Source organism: Lutra lutra, chromosome 4 (assembly GCF_902655055.1).
Source record: "Lutra lutra chromosome 4, mLutLut1.2, whole genome shotgun sequence".
NCBI classification, from domain to species: Eukaryota; Metazoa; Chordata; class Mammalia; order Carnivora; family Mustelidae; genus Lutra; species Lutra lutra.
The window spans coordinates 144,112,840-144,131,248 of NC_062281.1; the positions used below are offsets into that span (position 1 = coordinate 144,112,840).

The 18,409-nt window shown below is 38.0% G+C and overlaps 1 protein-coding gene across 2 annotated transcripts in view; it reads right to left on the reverse strand.

Annotated features, from left to right (window-relative positions):
• Window positions 1–18,409, reverse strand: part of RAVER2 (ribonucleoprotein, PTB binding 2) — a 98,991-nt gene that overhangs the window by 43,379 nt on the left and 37,203 nt on the right. For both annotated transcript variants that reach the window (XM_047726297.1, XM_047726296.1), the window contains exons 5-6: window positions 15,092–15,218; window positions 6,628–6,713 (exon numbers count right to left, since the gene is read on the reverse strand). In XM_047726297.1, the coding sequence (XP_047582253.1) occupies window positions 6,628–6,713; window positions 15,092–15,218 (213 nt within the window). The remainder of the gene's footprint in view (window positions 1–6,627; window positions 6,714–15,091; window positions 15,219–18,409) is intronic.

The window sequence follows — 18,409 nt, forward strand, 5'->3', positions numbered from 1 at the left end:
TCTAGGTTCTTTCCATAGTTTGGCTATTGTAGACATTGCTGCTATAAACATTCGGGGGCACGTGCCCCTTCGGATCACTACGTTTGTATCTTTAGGATAAATACCCAGCAGTGCAATTCCTGGGTCATAGGGTAGTTCTATTTTCAACATTGTGAGGAACCTCCATGCTGTTTTCCAGAGTGGTTGCACCAGCTTGCATTCCCACCAACAGTGTAGGAGGGTTCCCCTTTCTCCGCATCCTCGCCAGCATCTGTCATTTCCTGACTTGTTAATTTTAGCCATTCTGACTGGTGTGAGGTGATATCTCATGGTGGTTTTGATTTGTATTTCCCTGATGCCGAGTGATGTGGAGCACTTTTTCATGTGTCTGTTGGCCATCTGGATGTCTTCTTTGCAGAAATGTCTGTTCATGTCCTCTGCCCATTTCTTGATTGGATTACTTGTTCTTTGGGTGTTGAGTTTGCTAAGTTCTTTATAGATTTTGGACACTAGCCCTTTATCTGATATGTCATTTGCAAATATCTTCTCCCATTCTGTCAGTTGTCTTTTGGTTTTGTTCACTGTTTCCTTTGCTGTGCAAAAGCTTTTGATCTTGATAAAATCCCAATAGTTCATTTTTGCCCTTGCTTCCCTTGCCTTTGGCGATATTCCTAGGAAGATGTTGCTGCGGCTGAGTTCAAAGAGGTTGCTGCCTGTGTTCTCCTCAAGGATTTTGATGGATTCCTTTCTCACATTGAGATCCTTCATCCATTTTGAGTCTATTTTCGTGTGTGGTGTAAGGAAATGATCCAATTTCATTTTTCTGCATGTGGCTGTCCAATTTTCCCAACACCATTTATTGAAGAAGCTGTCTTTTTTCCATTGGACATTCTTTCCTGCTTTGTCGAAGATGAGTTGGCCACAGAGTTGAGGGTCCATTTCTGGGCTCTCTATTCTGTTCCATTGATCTATGTGTCTGTTTTTGTGCCAGTACCATGCTGTCTTGATGATGACAGCTTTGTAATAGAGCTTGAAGTCCGGAATTGTGATGCCACCAACTTTGGCTTTCTTTTTCAATATTCCTTTGGCTATTCGAGGTCTTTTCTGGTTCCATATAAATTTTAGGATTATTTGTTCCATTTCTTTGAAAAAAATGGATGGTACTTTGATAGGAATTGCATGAAATGTGTAGATTGCTTTAGGTAGCATAGACATTTTCACAATATTTATTCTTCCAATCCAGGAGCATGGAACATTTTTCCATTTCTTTGTGTCTTCCTCAATTTCTTTCATGAGTACTTTATAGTTTTCTGTGTATAGATTCTTAGTCTCTTTGGTTAGGTTTATTCCTAGGTATCTTATAGTTTTGGGTGCAATTGTAAATGGGATGGACTCCTTAATTTCTCTTTCTTCTGTCTTGTTGTTGGTGTAGAGAAATGCAACTGATTTCTGTTCATTGATTTTATATCCTGACACTTTACTGAATTCCTGTACAAGTTCTAGTAGTTTTGGAGTGGAGTCTTTTGGGTTTTCCACATATAGTATCATATCATCTGCAAAGAGTGATAGTTTTACTTCTTCTTTGCTGATTTGGATGCCTTTAATTTCCTTTTGTTGTCTGATTGCTGAGGCTAGGACTTCTAGTACTATGTTGAATAGCAGTGGTGATAACGGACATCCCTGCCGTGTTCCTGACCTTAGCGGAAAAGCTTTCAGTTTTTCTCCATTGAGAATGATATTTGTGGTGGGTTTGTCATAGATGGCTTTGATAATATTGAGGTATGTGCCCTCTATCCCTACACTTTGAAGAGTTTTGATCAGGAAGGGATGCTGTACTTTGTCAAATGCTTTTTCAGCATCTATGGAGAGTATCATATGGTTCTTGTTCTTTCTTTTATTAATGTGTTGTATCACATTGATTGATTTGCGGATGTTGAACCAACCTTGCAGCCCTGGAATAAATCCCACTTGGTCGTGGTGAATAATCCTTTTAATGTACTGTTGAATCCTATTGGCTAGTATTTTGGTGAAAATTTTTGCATCTGTGTTCATCAAGGATATTGATCTGTAGTTCTCTTTTTTGATGGGATCCTTGTCTGGTTTTGGGATTAAGGTGATGCTGGCCTCATAAAATGAGTTTGGAAGTTTTCCTTCCATTTCTATTTTTTGGAACAGTTTCAGGAGAATAGGAATTAGTTCTTCTTTAAATGTTTGGTAGAATTCCCCTGGGAAGCCGTCTGGCCCTGGGCTTTTGTTTGGAGATTTTTGATGACTGTTTCAATCTCCTTACTGGTTATGGGTCTGTTCAGGCTATTTCTTCCTGGTTCAGTTGTGGTAGTTTATATGTGTCTAGGAATGCATCTGTTTCTTCCAGATTGTCAAATTTGTTGGCGTAGAGTTGATCATAGTATGTTCTTATAATTGTCTTTATTTCTTTGGTGTTCGTTGTGATCTCTCCTCTTTCATTCATGATTTTATTTATTTGGGTCCTTTCTCTTTTCTCTTTGAGAAGTCTGGCCAGGGGTTTATCAATCTTATTAATTCTTTCAAAGAACCAGCTCCTAGTTTCGTTGATTTGTCCTATTGTTTTTTTGGTTTCTATTTCATTGATTTCTGCTCTGATCTTTATGATTTCTCTTCTCCTGCTGGGTTTAGGGTTTCTTTCTTGTTCTTTCTCCAGCTCCTTTAGGTGTAGGGTTAGGTTGTGTACCTGAGACCTTTCTTGTTTCTTGAGAAAGGCTTGTACCGCTATATATTTTCCTCTCAGGACTGCCTTTATTGTGTCCCACAGATTCTGAACCGTTGTGTTTTCATTATCATTTGTTTCCATAAAATTTTTCAATTCTTCTTTAATTTCCTGGTTGACCCATTCATTCTTTAGAAGGATGCTGTTTAGTCTCCATGTATTTGGGTTCTTTCCAAATTTCCTCTTGTTATTGAGTTCTAGCTTCAGAGCATTGTGGTCTGAAAATATGCAGGGAATGATTCCAATCTTTTGATACAGGTTGAGACTTGATTTAGGACCAAGAATGTGATCTATTCTGGAGAATGTTCCATGTGCACTAGAGAAGAATGTGTATTCTATTGCTTTGGGGTGAAATGTTCTGAATATATCTGTGATGTCCATCTGGTCCAGTGTGTCATTTAAGGCCTTGATTTCCTTGTTGACCTTTTGCTTGGATGATCTGTCCATTTCAGTGAGGGGAGTGTTAAAGTCCCCTACTATTATTGTATGATTGTCGATGTGTTTCTTTGATTTTTTATTAATTGGTTTATATAGCTGGCTGCTCCCACGTTAGGGGCATAGAGATTTAAAATTGTTAGATCTTCTTGTTGGACAGTTCCTTTGAGTATGATATAGAGTCCTTCCTCATCTCTTATTATAGTCTTTGGCTTAAAATCTAATTGATCTAAGGATTGCCACTCCTGCTTTCTTCTGATGTCCGTTAGCATGGTAAATTCTTTTCCACCCCCTCACTTTAAATCTGGAGGTGTCTTCGGGTTTAAGATGAGTTTCTTGTAGGCAACATATAGATGGGTTTTGTTTTTTTATCCATTCTGATACCCTGTGTCTTTTGATTGGGGCATTTAGCCCATTAACATTCAGGGTAAGTATTGAGAGATATGAATTTAGTGCCATTGTATTGCCTGTAAGGTGACTGTTATTGTATATTGTCTCTGTTTCTTTCTGATCTACTACTTTTAGGGTCTCTCTTTGCTTAGAGGACCCCTTTCAATATTTCCTGTAGAGCTGGTTTGGTATTTGCAAATTCTTTCAGTTTTTGTTTGTCCTGGAAGCTTTTAATCTCTCCTTCTATTTTCAATGATAGCCTAGCTGGATATAGTATTCTTGGCTGCATGTTTTTCTCATTTAGTACTCTGAATATATCATGCCAGCTCTTTCTGGACTGCCAGGTCTCTGTGGATAAGTCTGCTGCCAATCTAATATTTTTACCATTGTACGTTACAGACTTCTTTTCCCGGGCTGCTTTCAGGATCTTCTCTTTGTCACTAAGACTTGTAAATTTTACTATTAGGTGACGGGGTGTGGACCTATTCTTATTGATTTTGAGGGGGGTTCTCTGAACCTCCTGGATTTTGATGCTTGTTGCCTTTGCCATATTGGGGAAATTCTCTCCAATAATTCTCTCCAATATACCTTCTGCTCCCCTCTCTCTTTCCTCTTCTTCTGGAATCCCAATTATTCTAATGTTGTTTCGTCTTATCGTGTCACTTATCTCTCGAATTCTCCCCTCGTGGTCCAGTAGCTGTTTGTCCCTCTTTTGCTCAGCTTCTTTATTCTCTGTCATTTGGTCTTCTATATCGCTATTTCTTTCTTCTGCCTCATTTATCCTAGCAGTGAGAGCCTCCATTTTTGATTGCACCTCATTAATAGCTTTTTTTTATTTCAACTTGGTTAGATTTTAGTTCTTTTATTTCTCCAGAAAGGGCTTTTATATCTCCCGAGAGGGTTTCTCTAATATCTTCCATGCCTTTTTCGAGCCCAGCTAGAACCTTGAGAATCGTCATTCTGAACTCTAGATCTGACATATTACCAATGTCTGTATTGATTAGGTCCCTAGCCTTTGGTACTGCCTCTTGTTCTTTTTTTTGTGGTGAATTTTTCCGCCTCGTCATTTTGTCCAGATAAGAGTATATGAAGGTGCAAGTAAAATACTAAAAGGGTGGCAACAACCCCAGGAAAATATGCTTTAGCCAAATCAGAAGAGATCCCAAATCGTGAGGGGGGAGAAAGGGGATAAAAAGAGGTTCAGAAAGAAAAAAAAAAAATTAAAAAAAGAAAACCAATAAAGAAAAAATATAAAAAGGAAATATATATATATATATATATATATACATATACACACACATATATATATTAAACTAGTTAAAAAACATTAAAAAAGAAAAGGGTATAAGTTAAAAAAATTTAGCAGAAGAAGAGAAAAAAAATTAAAAAAGAAAAAAAAATTAACTGCAAGGGTAAAGAATCATGGGGAGAAAGCCATGAGTTCCGTGCTTTGCTTTCTCCTCCTCTGGAATTCCGCTGCTCTCCTTGGTAGATGAACTTGGTCCTGGCTGGGTTTCTTGTTGATCTTCTGGGGGAGGGGCCTGTTGTAGTGATTCTCAAGCGTCTTTGCCCCAGGCGGAGTTGCACCGCCCTTACCTGGAGCTGGACTGAGTAATCCGCTCGGGTTTGCTTTCCGGAGCTTTTGTTCCCTGAGCGCTTTCCGTAGAGTTCCGGAGGGTGGAAATGAAGATGGCAGTTCCCAGTCTCCGGCCCGGAGGAGCTGAGAGCCCGGGGCCCCACTCCTCAGTGCGCCCTCAGAGAACAGCGCCCAATTACTCCCGTCACCCTGGCCTCCGGCCGCGCTCCGAGCTGACTGAGCCTGCGACCAGTTCAAGGTAACCCCGAGCTGAGAGTCACTCCTCGGCTCTGTCTCTGTTTCCGGCTTCCCCGTTCTAATACCTGTAAGCTCTGAGACACTCAGACACCCCCGATCCTTCTGTGACCCTGTGGGACCTGAGGCCACGCTGACCCTGCGTGGGCTTTACCCCGGTTAAGCCTCTGGAGTGATGTCCCTCAGCAGAACAGACTTTTAAAACTCCTGATTTTGTGCTCCGTTGCTCCGCCGCTTGCCGGGAGCCGGCCCTTCCCCCTGCGGTCTATCTTCCCGTCGCTTTGGATTCACTTCTCTGCCAGTCCTACCTTTCAGAGAGTGGTTGATTTTCTGTTTCTAGAATTGCTGTTCTTCATCTCTTCGATCTCCCGTTGGATTTGTAGGTGTTTGCAATCTTTAGATAAGCTATCTAGCTGATCTCCCGCTACCTGAAGTAGTCTCAGCCTGCTACTTCTCCGCCATCTTGACTCCTCCTCCCCGATACAATGCATTTTAATGTATTCTTTTCCAAGTTACTATTATTTAAGAAAATAAGCAAATTCTTACATAAACTTTCACATATGTAAATTCATATTTTACCTATTTTTTTCCCCATCCTCAAATCTATGTTAGCTTCTAATGAAAACTAAATAAAAGATAAACCTGTGCCTTAAAAAGTTGCGTTTAGGACTTAGATGCTCATTCACTCCACCGCCAGCAAACCTCCATTAGGGATTCGGCTGGACTTGTAATCAGGCTCCTACACAGACACAACCTTCAGCAGCACCTGACTATCATGAGTACGACATTTGTATATACAAATGCGTCCTAAAAGACGAATCTGAAAAAGGTTAGAGAATTTATTTTTTATTCTTACATGAATTATTTGTATATAGATTAAATTTTAAGAATTAAGAGTTTATGTTCACTTAATTTTTTTTTCTTTCTGTAATACTTGGAGTTAAGACCCCAGAAGTCGTTTTTAACCACTTATTTCTACAAAAATATACCACAAAACATACCTCCTTCCCTTAATCCCCTATAATCAATGCCCAGAAATCAATGCCTAAAAATCAATAGATAGAACTACACTGCTTTGACCAGCTTAATCTGATCTCAGGTACTCAGCATGTTTTCAGGTAGCTATAGTTATTACTAAGGATTTGTTTAAAAAACAAAATACCTGTTTAACTTCAGGAGAATTTTAAACTTTGGGAACAAACAAATGAGTCACTCCGAGTTGCAGTACTCAATGCTATTTATATACCTGATGTGCTTTATTCAAATGCAAAAACGCAGAGGAGATGGATGGGTTCATCAGATGGGGCAAGCTGTGAGGTGTTCCGAGAACTGCTTTAAGAAAATAAAAGTAAAAATTTAACTTTATGATAAGACAGAAACAAACTCCAAAAGGGGCCAATAGTATTTTTTTTTAAACTTAACAAATTCATCCAAAGTTCAATGATATACTAACCTTGACATTGCACAAATCTGGCGAGGTTGCTTCCTTGTGACTCAAACCTAGAATTTTATTTAAAATTCCAACACCTTCTATCATCATAATAAAACACCAAGCCTAGCCTTTCTTTTCTCTAGCGCTTAGAGCAACAAAACTAATTCCATCTTTTAGTGAGTATAATTCTAACTGAATTCATGTTGTTTGCTCAGTATTTTTATTAGGTGTTTGGGTATTATTCTGGCTTTTCCTTTGAAAAGCCTACAATCCATTCAAGAAGAAAATATATGCACAGAAAAAATATTTACATAATAAAAAGAAACATGAGCATCATAGTGGATAGGAAGAATAAATGGTGACCACACTTTTTAATCAGGTTTGTCTGAGCACAATACCAGAGTATGTATCAAAAGAGATGTCTTCAGAACATGTCTCTTTCATTTAAGCATCTAACTCTTGGTTTCAGCTCAGACTGTGAGCTGAAACCACATCCAGCCCTGCTCTGGTCCTCCCCACGTATGCACACTCTCTCCCTCTCTCAAATAAATAATTCTTTTTTTAAAAGACGGGGGGATGTTTTCAGAATAAATAGTATGTAGACAAAAAGGGCCATGAGATAAAAAATATATGAAATAATTTCATCTAATTACTATAAATCAACTGGAAATGGTCAGGCATAGAAAGCACTTCAAAAAGCATTTAATTTCAGGTCCCCTGGCTGACCCAGTTGGTGGAACACGTGACTCATGCAACTCTTTATCTCTGGGTTGTGAATTCAAGCCCCATGGTGGGTGTAGAGCTTACTTTTTGTTGTTGTTGTTGCTAAAGATTTTATTTATTTATTTGAGAGAGAGGGCAAGCAGGGGGAGCAGCAGAGACACAGGGAAAAGCAGGATCCCTGCTGAGCAGGGGGTCTGAGGCAGGGCTTGATCCCAGGACCCTGGGTTCATGACCTGAGCTGCAGGTAGACACCCAATCCACTAAGCCACCCAGGCACCCCTAGAGCTTACTTTAAAAAAAAATTGTGTTGTCTTATTTTAAGGAAAAAAGGAGGGAGGGGTAAAATATTAGTGCCTTTAAAAAAAAAGCATTTAATCCAACGATCAAAAATATTTGGATATTATATATGTAATATATACCATCTCTACAAGTTTATCCCATGTTTTCAAAAGTACTTTTTTCAAGTTTTACTGCTTGCTAAACCAGCCTATTTCATCTTTGGAAAAATGACCATTAGAAATTGCTTTCTTTAGAATGAGTCCATTTCATGATTGGTGGTAGGAAGATTAGGTCATTAGCACGAGTTGTTTATAAAAACAGACTGTTTATTAACAAAGAGGGATAAAGATGGCATTTCATAATGATAAAGGGGTCAATTCATCAAGAGGATACAATAGTCTTAAATGTGCTTCAAATAACAAAGCTTCAAAATATGTAAGGCAAAAATTTCTAGAACTGACGAAGTAGACAAATCCACAGTTATGGTTGGAGATTTCAACACCACCTCCTCTCTTTTTTCAGTTAGTCACTGTATTTTGTTACAAAACATTAATATTTTTTCACAGTTTTTAATGAATACAGTATTTCCCAGTTTAAAACCATCACCACTGAAATCAAAACACTTTGAAGATGTCTACAGTCTCACATCTCACTGCCCTTATCCTTAGCTCTTGGCTAATCTCCCATGGTGCCCCAACCTCCCCTTCTCAAGAAGGCTTGAACAATGCTATCAATCAACAATATATGCAAAGGACTATAATATATAATAATATATCCTACGAATAAAAGTTTGGTTTAACATTGAAAAATCAATGTAATTCATCATGCTAGCAGACCAAACAAAAACAAAAAATATATATGATCATCTCAGTTAATGGAGAAAATCACTGTATACATTCCATCAATTATCATGACAAAATTTCTCTGCAATATAGAAACAAAAGGCAAAGTTCCCAGCTAGAAAAAGAAAATCTGTGAAAAAAACTATAGCTGACATAATAAAAGAATGAATGCTAAGGTCAGAAACAAAGCAGAGATGTCCACTCTCACCAGTTCAATGCACAAATTATGCTGGAATTTCTGTCTATTGCAATAAGACAAGTATAAGAAGTTAAAGGCAGGGTGCCTGGGTGGCTCAGTTGGTTAAGTGACTGCCTTTGGCTCAGGTCATGATCCTGGAGTCCTGGGATTGAGTTCTGCCTAGGGCTCCCCTGCTCGGCAGGGAGTCTGCTTCTCCCTCTGACTCTCCCCCTTCTCATGCTCCTTCTCTCTAATAAATAAATAAAATCTTTAAAAATAATAATAATTTAAAAAAAGAAGTAAAAGGCATACATATTGGAAAGGAAGAAATAAAATTGTGTTTATTTGTGGATTATATGACTGTCTACACAGAAAATCCTAAGAACAAAAGCCTATAAGAAATAATAAGCTAGGTTTGCAAGATAGGATATACACAAAATCAATTGTCCTTGTATATGCTAGCAACATGAAACTCAAAATTGAGATTTGAAAAGCAAAACTATTGGGGCACCTGGGTGGCTCAGTGGGTTAAAGCCTCTGCCTTTGGCTCAGGTCATGATTGCAGGGTCCTGGGATTGAGCCCTGCATGGGGCTCTCTGCTCAGTGGGGGGCCTGCTTCCCCCCTCTCTCTGCCTGCCTCTTTGCCTACTTGTGATCTCTGTCGAATAAATAAATAATCTTAAAAAAAAAATAAAAAGCAAAACTATTTAAAATCATATCAAGAAATGTAGAATACGATGGATAAATCTGACAAAATATGTGTAATATTTGTACCCTGAAAACTACAAGCTATTGCTGGAACAAATTACAGGAGGCCTAAATAAATAGAGAAATATACCATATGCATGGCTCAACCTCAAAACTGTCAATTCTGCCCAAATTAGTATATAGGTTCAACACAATCCCAACCAAATTACTGACATTTTTCATAGAAATTGACAGGCTGGTTCTAAAATTTATATACAAATACAAAGGACATAGAATAGGCAAAACAAATTGAAAAAAGAAGAAGAAAGTTGGAAGACTTACACTAACAGATTCTAGGGCTTCTTATAAAGCTACATTTACCAAGACAATGCAGTATTGGCATAAAGACAGACATTTAGATCAATGGAATAGAATGGAGAGTCCATAGATACAGCCATGCATATATAATGAACCTAAGTGGAAGTTCAGTGGGTAAAGAGTAATCTTTTTTAACAAATGATGCTGGAACAGCTGTAAAAAAACTAATCTAGAACTTTACTTCACATCATAAACAAAAATTAACTCAAATTGAACCAAAGATATAAATACAAAAGATAAAATTAAAAATAATTTTTAAAAGGTAAAATTATGAAATTCTCAAGTATGAGAGAGTATCTTAATGACCTTAAATTTGTCAAAGATTCCTTAAATCTGACAAAAGATGTACAAATTGTAACAGAAATATAATAAACTGGGCTTCGCCAAAATAATGTTTTGTTCTTCCAAAGACATTGTTAATAAAGGACATCTTAGGGAGTGAAAAAATATTTGCAAACCCATATATACAACAGCAGATTTGCATCTAGAATAAAGAGCATTTACAACTGAATAAGAAAAAGTTAACTCAATTTTTAAAATGTGTAAAATATTTAAAAAGATTTAACAGAAAGATATAAAGATGGCTAATTAGCATATTAAAAGATGTTCAAAATCATCTGCCAAAAGGAATACTCAAAATCACAGTGATAGCAGTATATACCCAACAGAAAGACTAACATTAAAGCACTAGCATGTCAAGTGTTGGTGAGAAGACTGAGCACACTGGAGCCCTAGACAGTGATGGGTGAGAATGCCAAGCAGTTTAACTACACTGGAAAACAGTTGGCAAAGTTTCCTATAACTTAAACATACATCAACCATATGCCCCAACCATTCCACAACTAATTTACTGGCAAGAAATAAAAACATAAGTTACATAAAGTCTAGTACACAATGTTCACAGAAATTTTATTTGTAATAATCCCAAACTAGAAATAACCTAAATGTTCATCAGCAAGTCAATGAATATGCAAACTGTGGAATGGACTACTACTCCTCATTCAAAAAGAATAAAAATTAATGATACATGCAGCAATGTAAATGAATCTCAGTACGCTGAGTGAAAAGAAGCCAAATGGTACATACTGTGTGATTTCATTTATAGAAATTTCTAGAAAATACAAGCTATAGTGACAGGAATCAAATCAGTAGTTTCCTGGGAATGGGGGAGAGGGAGATTACAAAAGGCCAGAAGGAAATTTTTAAGAGTAATAAATATGTTCATTATTTTGATTTTGGTGGATATACATATGGGTATACACATATGTCAAAATTTATATAAACTTATGATTTTATACATGTCAAAAGCATACCATTTTTTAATATTCTAAATACGTGCCAATTAATATGCAATTATGCCTCAATAAAGCTGTTAAAAATATAATTTAGACTACAACAAATTGCACACTACTTAAAATGGATACACACACATCTATACAAAGAAAGAAGTGTGGAATATTTACACTCTATTGTATTTTTGAAGGTGGTTAAAAGGTCTGGACTGAAGAGAAAAGATCAGTATGGTCAGAATAATATAACCAAACCGGGTCTGGGGGGAAAAGTCAACCTGATGGAAGGGTACAGATTAGACTGAAAAGGCAGACAAGTGTCTTTAGGAATTAACAAACCAGACCACATGTGAGTAACCAGGTATGTGTGAGTTGTGGGACAGAGATGTAGAGGAAGGAGATTAATCTGTAAACAAATACTATATCTCTTTCATTATAAATAACAGTGCTGCTTTAGGTGCATGAGATGAACAAGACATAAATCCTTGCAATTATGGAACTCACATTCTAGTAGGAGAGACAAATTATATATAAGTAAATATATGTGTTATGTGAAAAATAAAACAAGGTTATAAATATAAACATATTATATGTACTACATTTAATATAAGCAGAAGGAATTACAATTCTTAGGTTGCTCAGAGTCCTCTGTGAAGAGGTCAAAGTAGTGTAAGGATTAGCAGATAGCGCTAACATAGAAAGGACATAGGGGCTCAGTGGGTTAAGCCTCTGCCTTGGGCTCAGTTCATGATCTCAGGGTCCTGGGATCGAGTCCCGCATCGGGCTCTCTGCTCAGCGGGGAGCCTGCTTCCCTCTCTTTCTCTGCCTGCTGCTCTGCCTACTTGTGATCTCTGTCAAATGAATGAAAAAAAAAAATCTTTAAAAGAGAGAAAGGACATAGTGAAGGAAATACAGATGGAGCTTACTGATGAACAAGAAACTCTGTTTTTCCGGAACACCAGAAACTCTCCAAACATCCTCCAGAAGCTCTACGTGTGTTCCAGAGGTAGATTTCACCCTCCTCCTTGTCACACCCACAAACAAAAAGCCATACGTGGTGAAATAACTTCTCCATTAGTGTATGAGTGGAAAGCCTTATTTAAAATTGTGAAACTAGGGGAGTCTGGGGGGCTCAGTCAGTTAAGCATCTGCCTTTGGTTCTGGTCATGATCCCAGAGTCTGGGATCAAGCCCTACAACAGGCTCCCTGCTCCGTGGGGAGTCTGCTTCTCCCTCTGCCCCTCACCCCACTCATCCTCTCTTTTTCCCTCTAATAGTAAAATCCTTAAAAAAACAACTGTGAAACTTGCACTAAAATGGGCATGATCTCTATGGCTGCATATCAATCTGAGGAGAAAGGCAGAGTAGAGAATATATATTCTTACCCAGTAAGAAAAGACAAAAATACAATACTGGAGAGGAATTCCTGAAGAGAGCCGAGAGTCCAAAGGTGTGGCCAGTACTTGCCAAAAGACCCAAGAGCATGCCGTATTTCCTTCAAACACTAATACAAACTTGGACTGCATTAACAGAAATATAATGATCATAAGAAGGAAATCTCACCCCATTCTGTGCTGATCAAAACCCATTCCCAGGATATGTTTGTGTCTGTGTACACCATATTGCTGGACAACCCAGAAAACGGAGGCTAATATCTACAAGATGACAACTAGTTGGGGAAACTAGAGAGCATTTCTTAGGACATGTTATGGAAAGTCAGAGATAGAACTGTAATCTCCAAAGAAGTCTATGAGGTATAGGGAAAAAATGCTAAAACTCTTGTTCATATTTACTTTCATCTTTAAATAAAGACATTAGCTTTATCATTTCTTAATGTACGGGTTAACAAGGTCCATTTATGTAAATGACATATAACTGATAAATATAGTGTATACACTGGAGCTTTGCTCAAAATTTACTGATAGTGGGGCGCCTGGGTGGCTCAGTGGGTTAAAGCCTCTGCCTTCGGCTCAGGTCATGATCCCTGGTTCCTGGGATCGAGCCCCACATCGGACTCTGCTCAGCAGGGAGCCTGCCGCACCCTCTCTCTCTGCCTGCCACTCTGCCTACTTGTGATCTCTGTCTGTCAAATAAATAAATAAAATCTTTAAAAAAAACTTTACTGATAGCACTGCATAGTCAAAAAATAGATTTCAAAAAGACCACTGACCTGGAGAATAGAAGACTGGGAAACAAAAAAAATGACTAAGTTTTCATGATAGTGGTCTTCAGGTATTATTAGAAGTCTTTTCTTATAGAAGAAGCAATGGACTTATTCTGTGGTTCTTCAGAGGAAGAAGCACAGAATAAGTCACTAAAATTATAGGGTTTACCATCTAATATAAAAAATAAACCTAGTTATTAAATTCGTCCAACTAGGGAATAGGTTGCCTTGGGAAATAATGAGCTTCTTGTGCTTTGAGAGGTCAAGACATAAAAACAGATCTACCATTAAAACTGTAGAAAAGATATCTGCGTATGTAATAGGCTGAGCCAGAAAACCTTTAATGCTCCTTCTTAGACACAAATAATTGATTATAGGATATACGTACTATGAATATTGTTGTATAATAAAAAAAATTTAACTGGTCTTTGTCTCTGGTTCCCGGAAAGAAAATTCTAAATCTTTTGAATTTTCTGAGTAATGGGTATGTCTTTGTTATGCTAATGAGGTCACTGCAGGTGGACCCTTACAGGGGCTGGTCAATGCCAGAAATACCAACCATGTGATTAGAGGGCTGGGGCATTGGCTCCCGTGGTATCAGCTGGCCCTCCTGACCTCCAGGAAGAGGAGGGAAACTGGAGGTTCAGTTCTGTAATAGCCAACCAGGGCTACGTAATGTAACTCCAACAATGCCAAATTTAATTCCGTGGAGATCCCTGGTTGGTGAATACACAGATGGGCTGGGAGGGTAATGTGCTCTGATTCCATGGGAAAAGAGTGTAAAATCTCTGCATTTAGGGCCCTCCTAGACCTAGCTGTAAGAGTATCTTCACTTGGCCATTTCTGAGTTGTGTTCTTTACAGTAAAACTGTAATCATCAGTATGGTGTTCTCCTAAGTTCTACGAGTTGTTCTAGCAAATCATCAAAGCTGAGCCCCCAAATCTGTGGCCAGCTGGTCAGAAATACAGGTGGTCTGGGGACCCCCTTGAGCTTGTAGCTGGTGTGTGAATCAGGAGCAGACCTGTGGGGGCCTAAGTCCTTAACTTGTGGGGTCTCTGCACCATGGGTAGTTAGTGCTAGAACCAAACTGCATCCACCAGTCTGTGTTAGACCAGCTGGGGTTGAAACAATAAGTATACTGAAACATTTTTTATTCTAAACTTTAGTACTGAATATAAAAATCCACTTCTTCCTAATGCTAAAATATACATTTTCTGTATATAGAGTTGTGCATTTCAAAAGCTGGGCTCTTACCAGAATACTAAATAGGTAGGTATTTAGCATATACCAATATGATAAGATTTCCATAATATTTGTCATTTTCTACAGAGTACAACAATTTTCCAACAGAAGAGTTACGAGGAAAGAGGAAACATACCTTTAAGACATTTGAACAAAGTAACTCTGCTAAAAATATTACGTGCAAAAGTATCATATCCTTTGTTGGTAGAATCCATAACAACAAAAATGTGTGAATTATCTGGTTTCTACATTCCTGTCAACTAGGAGCTAAGCTGGTTTTAATATTTAACATTTACTAAAAAGAAATTAGGAAACACATAAGCAGACTGTATCTACCAAAAATAGGGAAAACATATCAGCTCAGATCATTAATTAAAATTCACTGACAAGTCCTAGAAAAATATTTTTGGACTCATTTAAATGTGTTTTTCACGCAAAACAGCACAAACTGACTTCATGCCAACATTCTATATTTAATCTGTACCCGTGTGCTTACCTGGTTTAACAGCTCGCCCACAGAGCTGGGGCTGTAGAAGAACTTGTAACATGGCAGGATTGTTTAAACTTTTCATAATTTGTACAGGATTTGGCTCTGGAAGTAAGCCTTTTTGATTACTGTGCATCTTCAATAAATAAAGAAATAGAAAACATCAGAACAAGGATAAGTACAAAAGATGAAATTTTAAAGGCTTTCTTCCAGAAGTTCTCACTCCTCTCATCTTTATGATAAATGCAAACTGCTTTACATGATACATTTCTGTATATATTCTACAATTCCTAATTATAATGTTAAGATATTCTATTATACAGCATATACTGAAATTTTCACAAAATGTCTCTGTGAAATACAATTTGGCTTTAACAGGACTGATAATTTAGTAAGATAAATCTCATCACACAATACAAGTAGAAAAATGCCAAGGGAATCTGTATTAATGGGGAGATAATTTGTTGACACAGTATGAATACTTTATACTACAGAAGAGCCTTACTATAATGTTTATCTAAAGCATAATAATGTGGGTTGCCTTAAAACAAAACTTTTCTTGTACTCAAAGTCTTCATTAGGGGTGCCTGGGTGGCTCAGATGCTTAAGCGTCTGCCTTTGGCCCAGGTCATAATCCCAGTGTCTTTGGATCAAGCCCCACATCAGGCTCCTTGCTCAGTGGGGAGTCTGCTTCTTCCTCTCCCTCTCCCCCTGCTCATGCTCACTATATCTGTCTCAAATAAATAAATCCTTAAAAAAAAAAAGTCTTCGTTAACTTAATCTTCTGAGACAAAGCCGAACTGGACTCACAAACACATGTGAGGTATAGGTAGCATCCTAAAAATATGAAATTGCTTTCAGTTTCAAAAACCAACCTGATAGATGAGAACATTAATATACAGTTATAAAGTACTATAAACTTCTAGTCATGAAAAATTGGAGAACCGACAATACGAGTGGGATCCCTCTCTAAACCCAGATACTGTGAACCTGAGAGGGATAGGGTGACAGATCTGAGACTCGGACACAAAATCTGTGAGAACTCTCTGAAGAGAGAAGGAGGAGGGTCTAGACATAGAGGTAGAGACTTCCACAGGGAGCATGAGGGAGTCTGGGTCTACTGCCAGTTTGGGGAAGGGCTTTTGTCTTGTGCAACTGTAATGAGGGCTTTTCTGGCCAGCACAAGGAGAGAAACCCCCAGCATCAATCCAGGGAATGTCACAGGACCACTGAATTAAGTTTCTCCAAGGTGCAGCATTGCCTGGTTGGATGGGAAAAGGGCTGTGGTCAAGGACAGATAGTAAAGGAGAGGTTCTTGGCCCTGGGTTCTCCTCTGATCTGAATTCGCTAAACCCTAGCTAAAATGAACATGCTTCTGCTCTCCCCTGTCCAACCTCCACTCCCCCAACCTCTAAACACTAACATTCGAGGAAGCTGAAACCCTCCCAGGGAAATACGTATTCACAGAGCACAGCTAGACATCTGGAGAATGTAGCCATTAGATGTAACAAACCAAATCACCTCAAAGAGATGAGCCAGAATTAATGGATAGGAAATAATAAGGATACCACATAGCAATAGGCATAATAGATAACCCTTAAAATTTTTTTATTCGTAATGGGAATCAAGGACAAGCAGCTACAAAGAATAATGAATTAGAAATACTGGGTATGAAAAACATAAACGTTAAAAAAAGAAAAAAGCTGCCCTCACCACGTACTTGGCATTGTTCTACACACTTTATGTGGACTGTATCACGTAGTCCTCCAAAACAACTCTACAAGACTGGTACTATTATCACCATTCTATAGACAAGGAAACTGAAGAAACTCACGCAGACCATCAGTCTTAACCTCTATCCTGTGCTTGAACAGATCACTAGTAGCTTATGTGTGGCTGAAAAACAAAACAGAGACTTGAAAGATCAAAGAAAGCTCTCTGAAGACAAGGCAAAGGATAAAGAAGTGGAAAATGCAAATAAACCAAACAAAACATGGAAATAAGAAACACGAAAGAGAAAAAGCAAGGCAATGGAGAGGCTGGACCTGTCAACCTGTACAAAATAGGAATCCCTGAAAGAGAAGAAAAAAGAAGGGGGGCTTTGAAGAAATAATGGCTGAGAATTTCTCATTATTGAAGAAAAATTAAAGAACATGGAATGAAAGTGGTTACGGTGTTCCAAAGATGATGTATAAGGAAAAAACACACCTAGTCACATTTTTGGGTTTGAAACTTAAGAAAATCAAAGCCAAAGAGAAAACGCTAGAAGCTTCCAGTGAGAAAGAATGTATTTCCAAGGAAACAGAAATGAATTAATACAATCTTCTCCCTCAAAGCATCAACATTGGATTTGAGAAGGCAACAAATTATATTTTCAAAGTGCCAAAGGAAGAACTTTGAATCTCTATTTTTAATATTTTTATATCCAGCTATTATTTAAATATGTGAAAAATAAAAATACTTCCAACTACACAAATTCTCAAAAGTTTTTACATTAATACCTTCTCTGAAAATGAGACGGTGAGATGCAGTAAATGCAAGACAATATTATATGATATGTGCAAATAAAGATATATAATAGCATAGCTCATTTCATTCTTGCATGCAAAACCCAGTACCATGGGGCAAAAATACTTCAGGCAATCCTAAAGTTAAAATGTAGACACCAGTATGGTGGTAGGTGGGGTAAGGAAGGAGGAAGTAGGATGGAGATAAAATTGAGTTAAGTGGGAAGAAAGGGATACTGAGGGGGTATAGCTCAGTGGTAGAGCATTTGACTGCAGAAAGGGATACTGATAAATCTAGGGGTGTAAATAAGGTAGGGGCGATCACCACCAATAGGATAAAGTCAGAACATATTATTTTCAAATGTGTAGAAGAATTTTTTTTGTAAGTAATTATCTTTCTATGGACTTTTTTCTTTTTTCTTTTTTCTTTTGCCCTCATCCACAAAATCTCAACCCTCCACTTCCTGACCTTAGGGGCCTCAGATAATTTAAAAACCTCATTTAACAAACACTTATTTGGTGTCTAGTATAAATGAGTATGACTGATGCGGGGGAGGAATACCAAGATGTGCAAGACATAGCTCCCTGCCTTTCTAGAAAAGAATTCGAATGAAATGGACCAGGGGAGAACCAACCATCAGTCATTACAACCTCTCCTTTGTTGGCCTTTAGCTATCAAGCACATTGCTGCTGCAACGGGGGTACGCACTCGACCAGTTTAGTTCTCAAACTGTTGTTCTCACATGGAAAATGCAGAATTCCATTTAATTTTCACTTTTATGGGGGTGACATTAAGGAAGACACATTTGGGTTTGCTGTC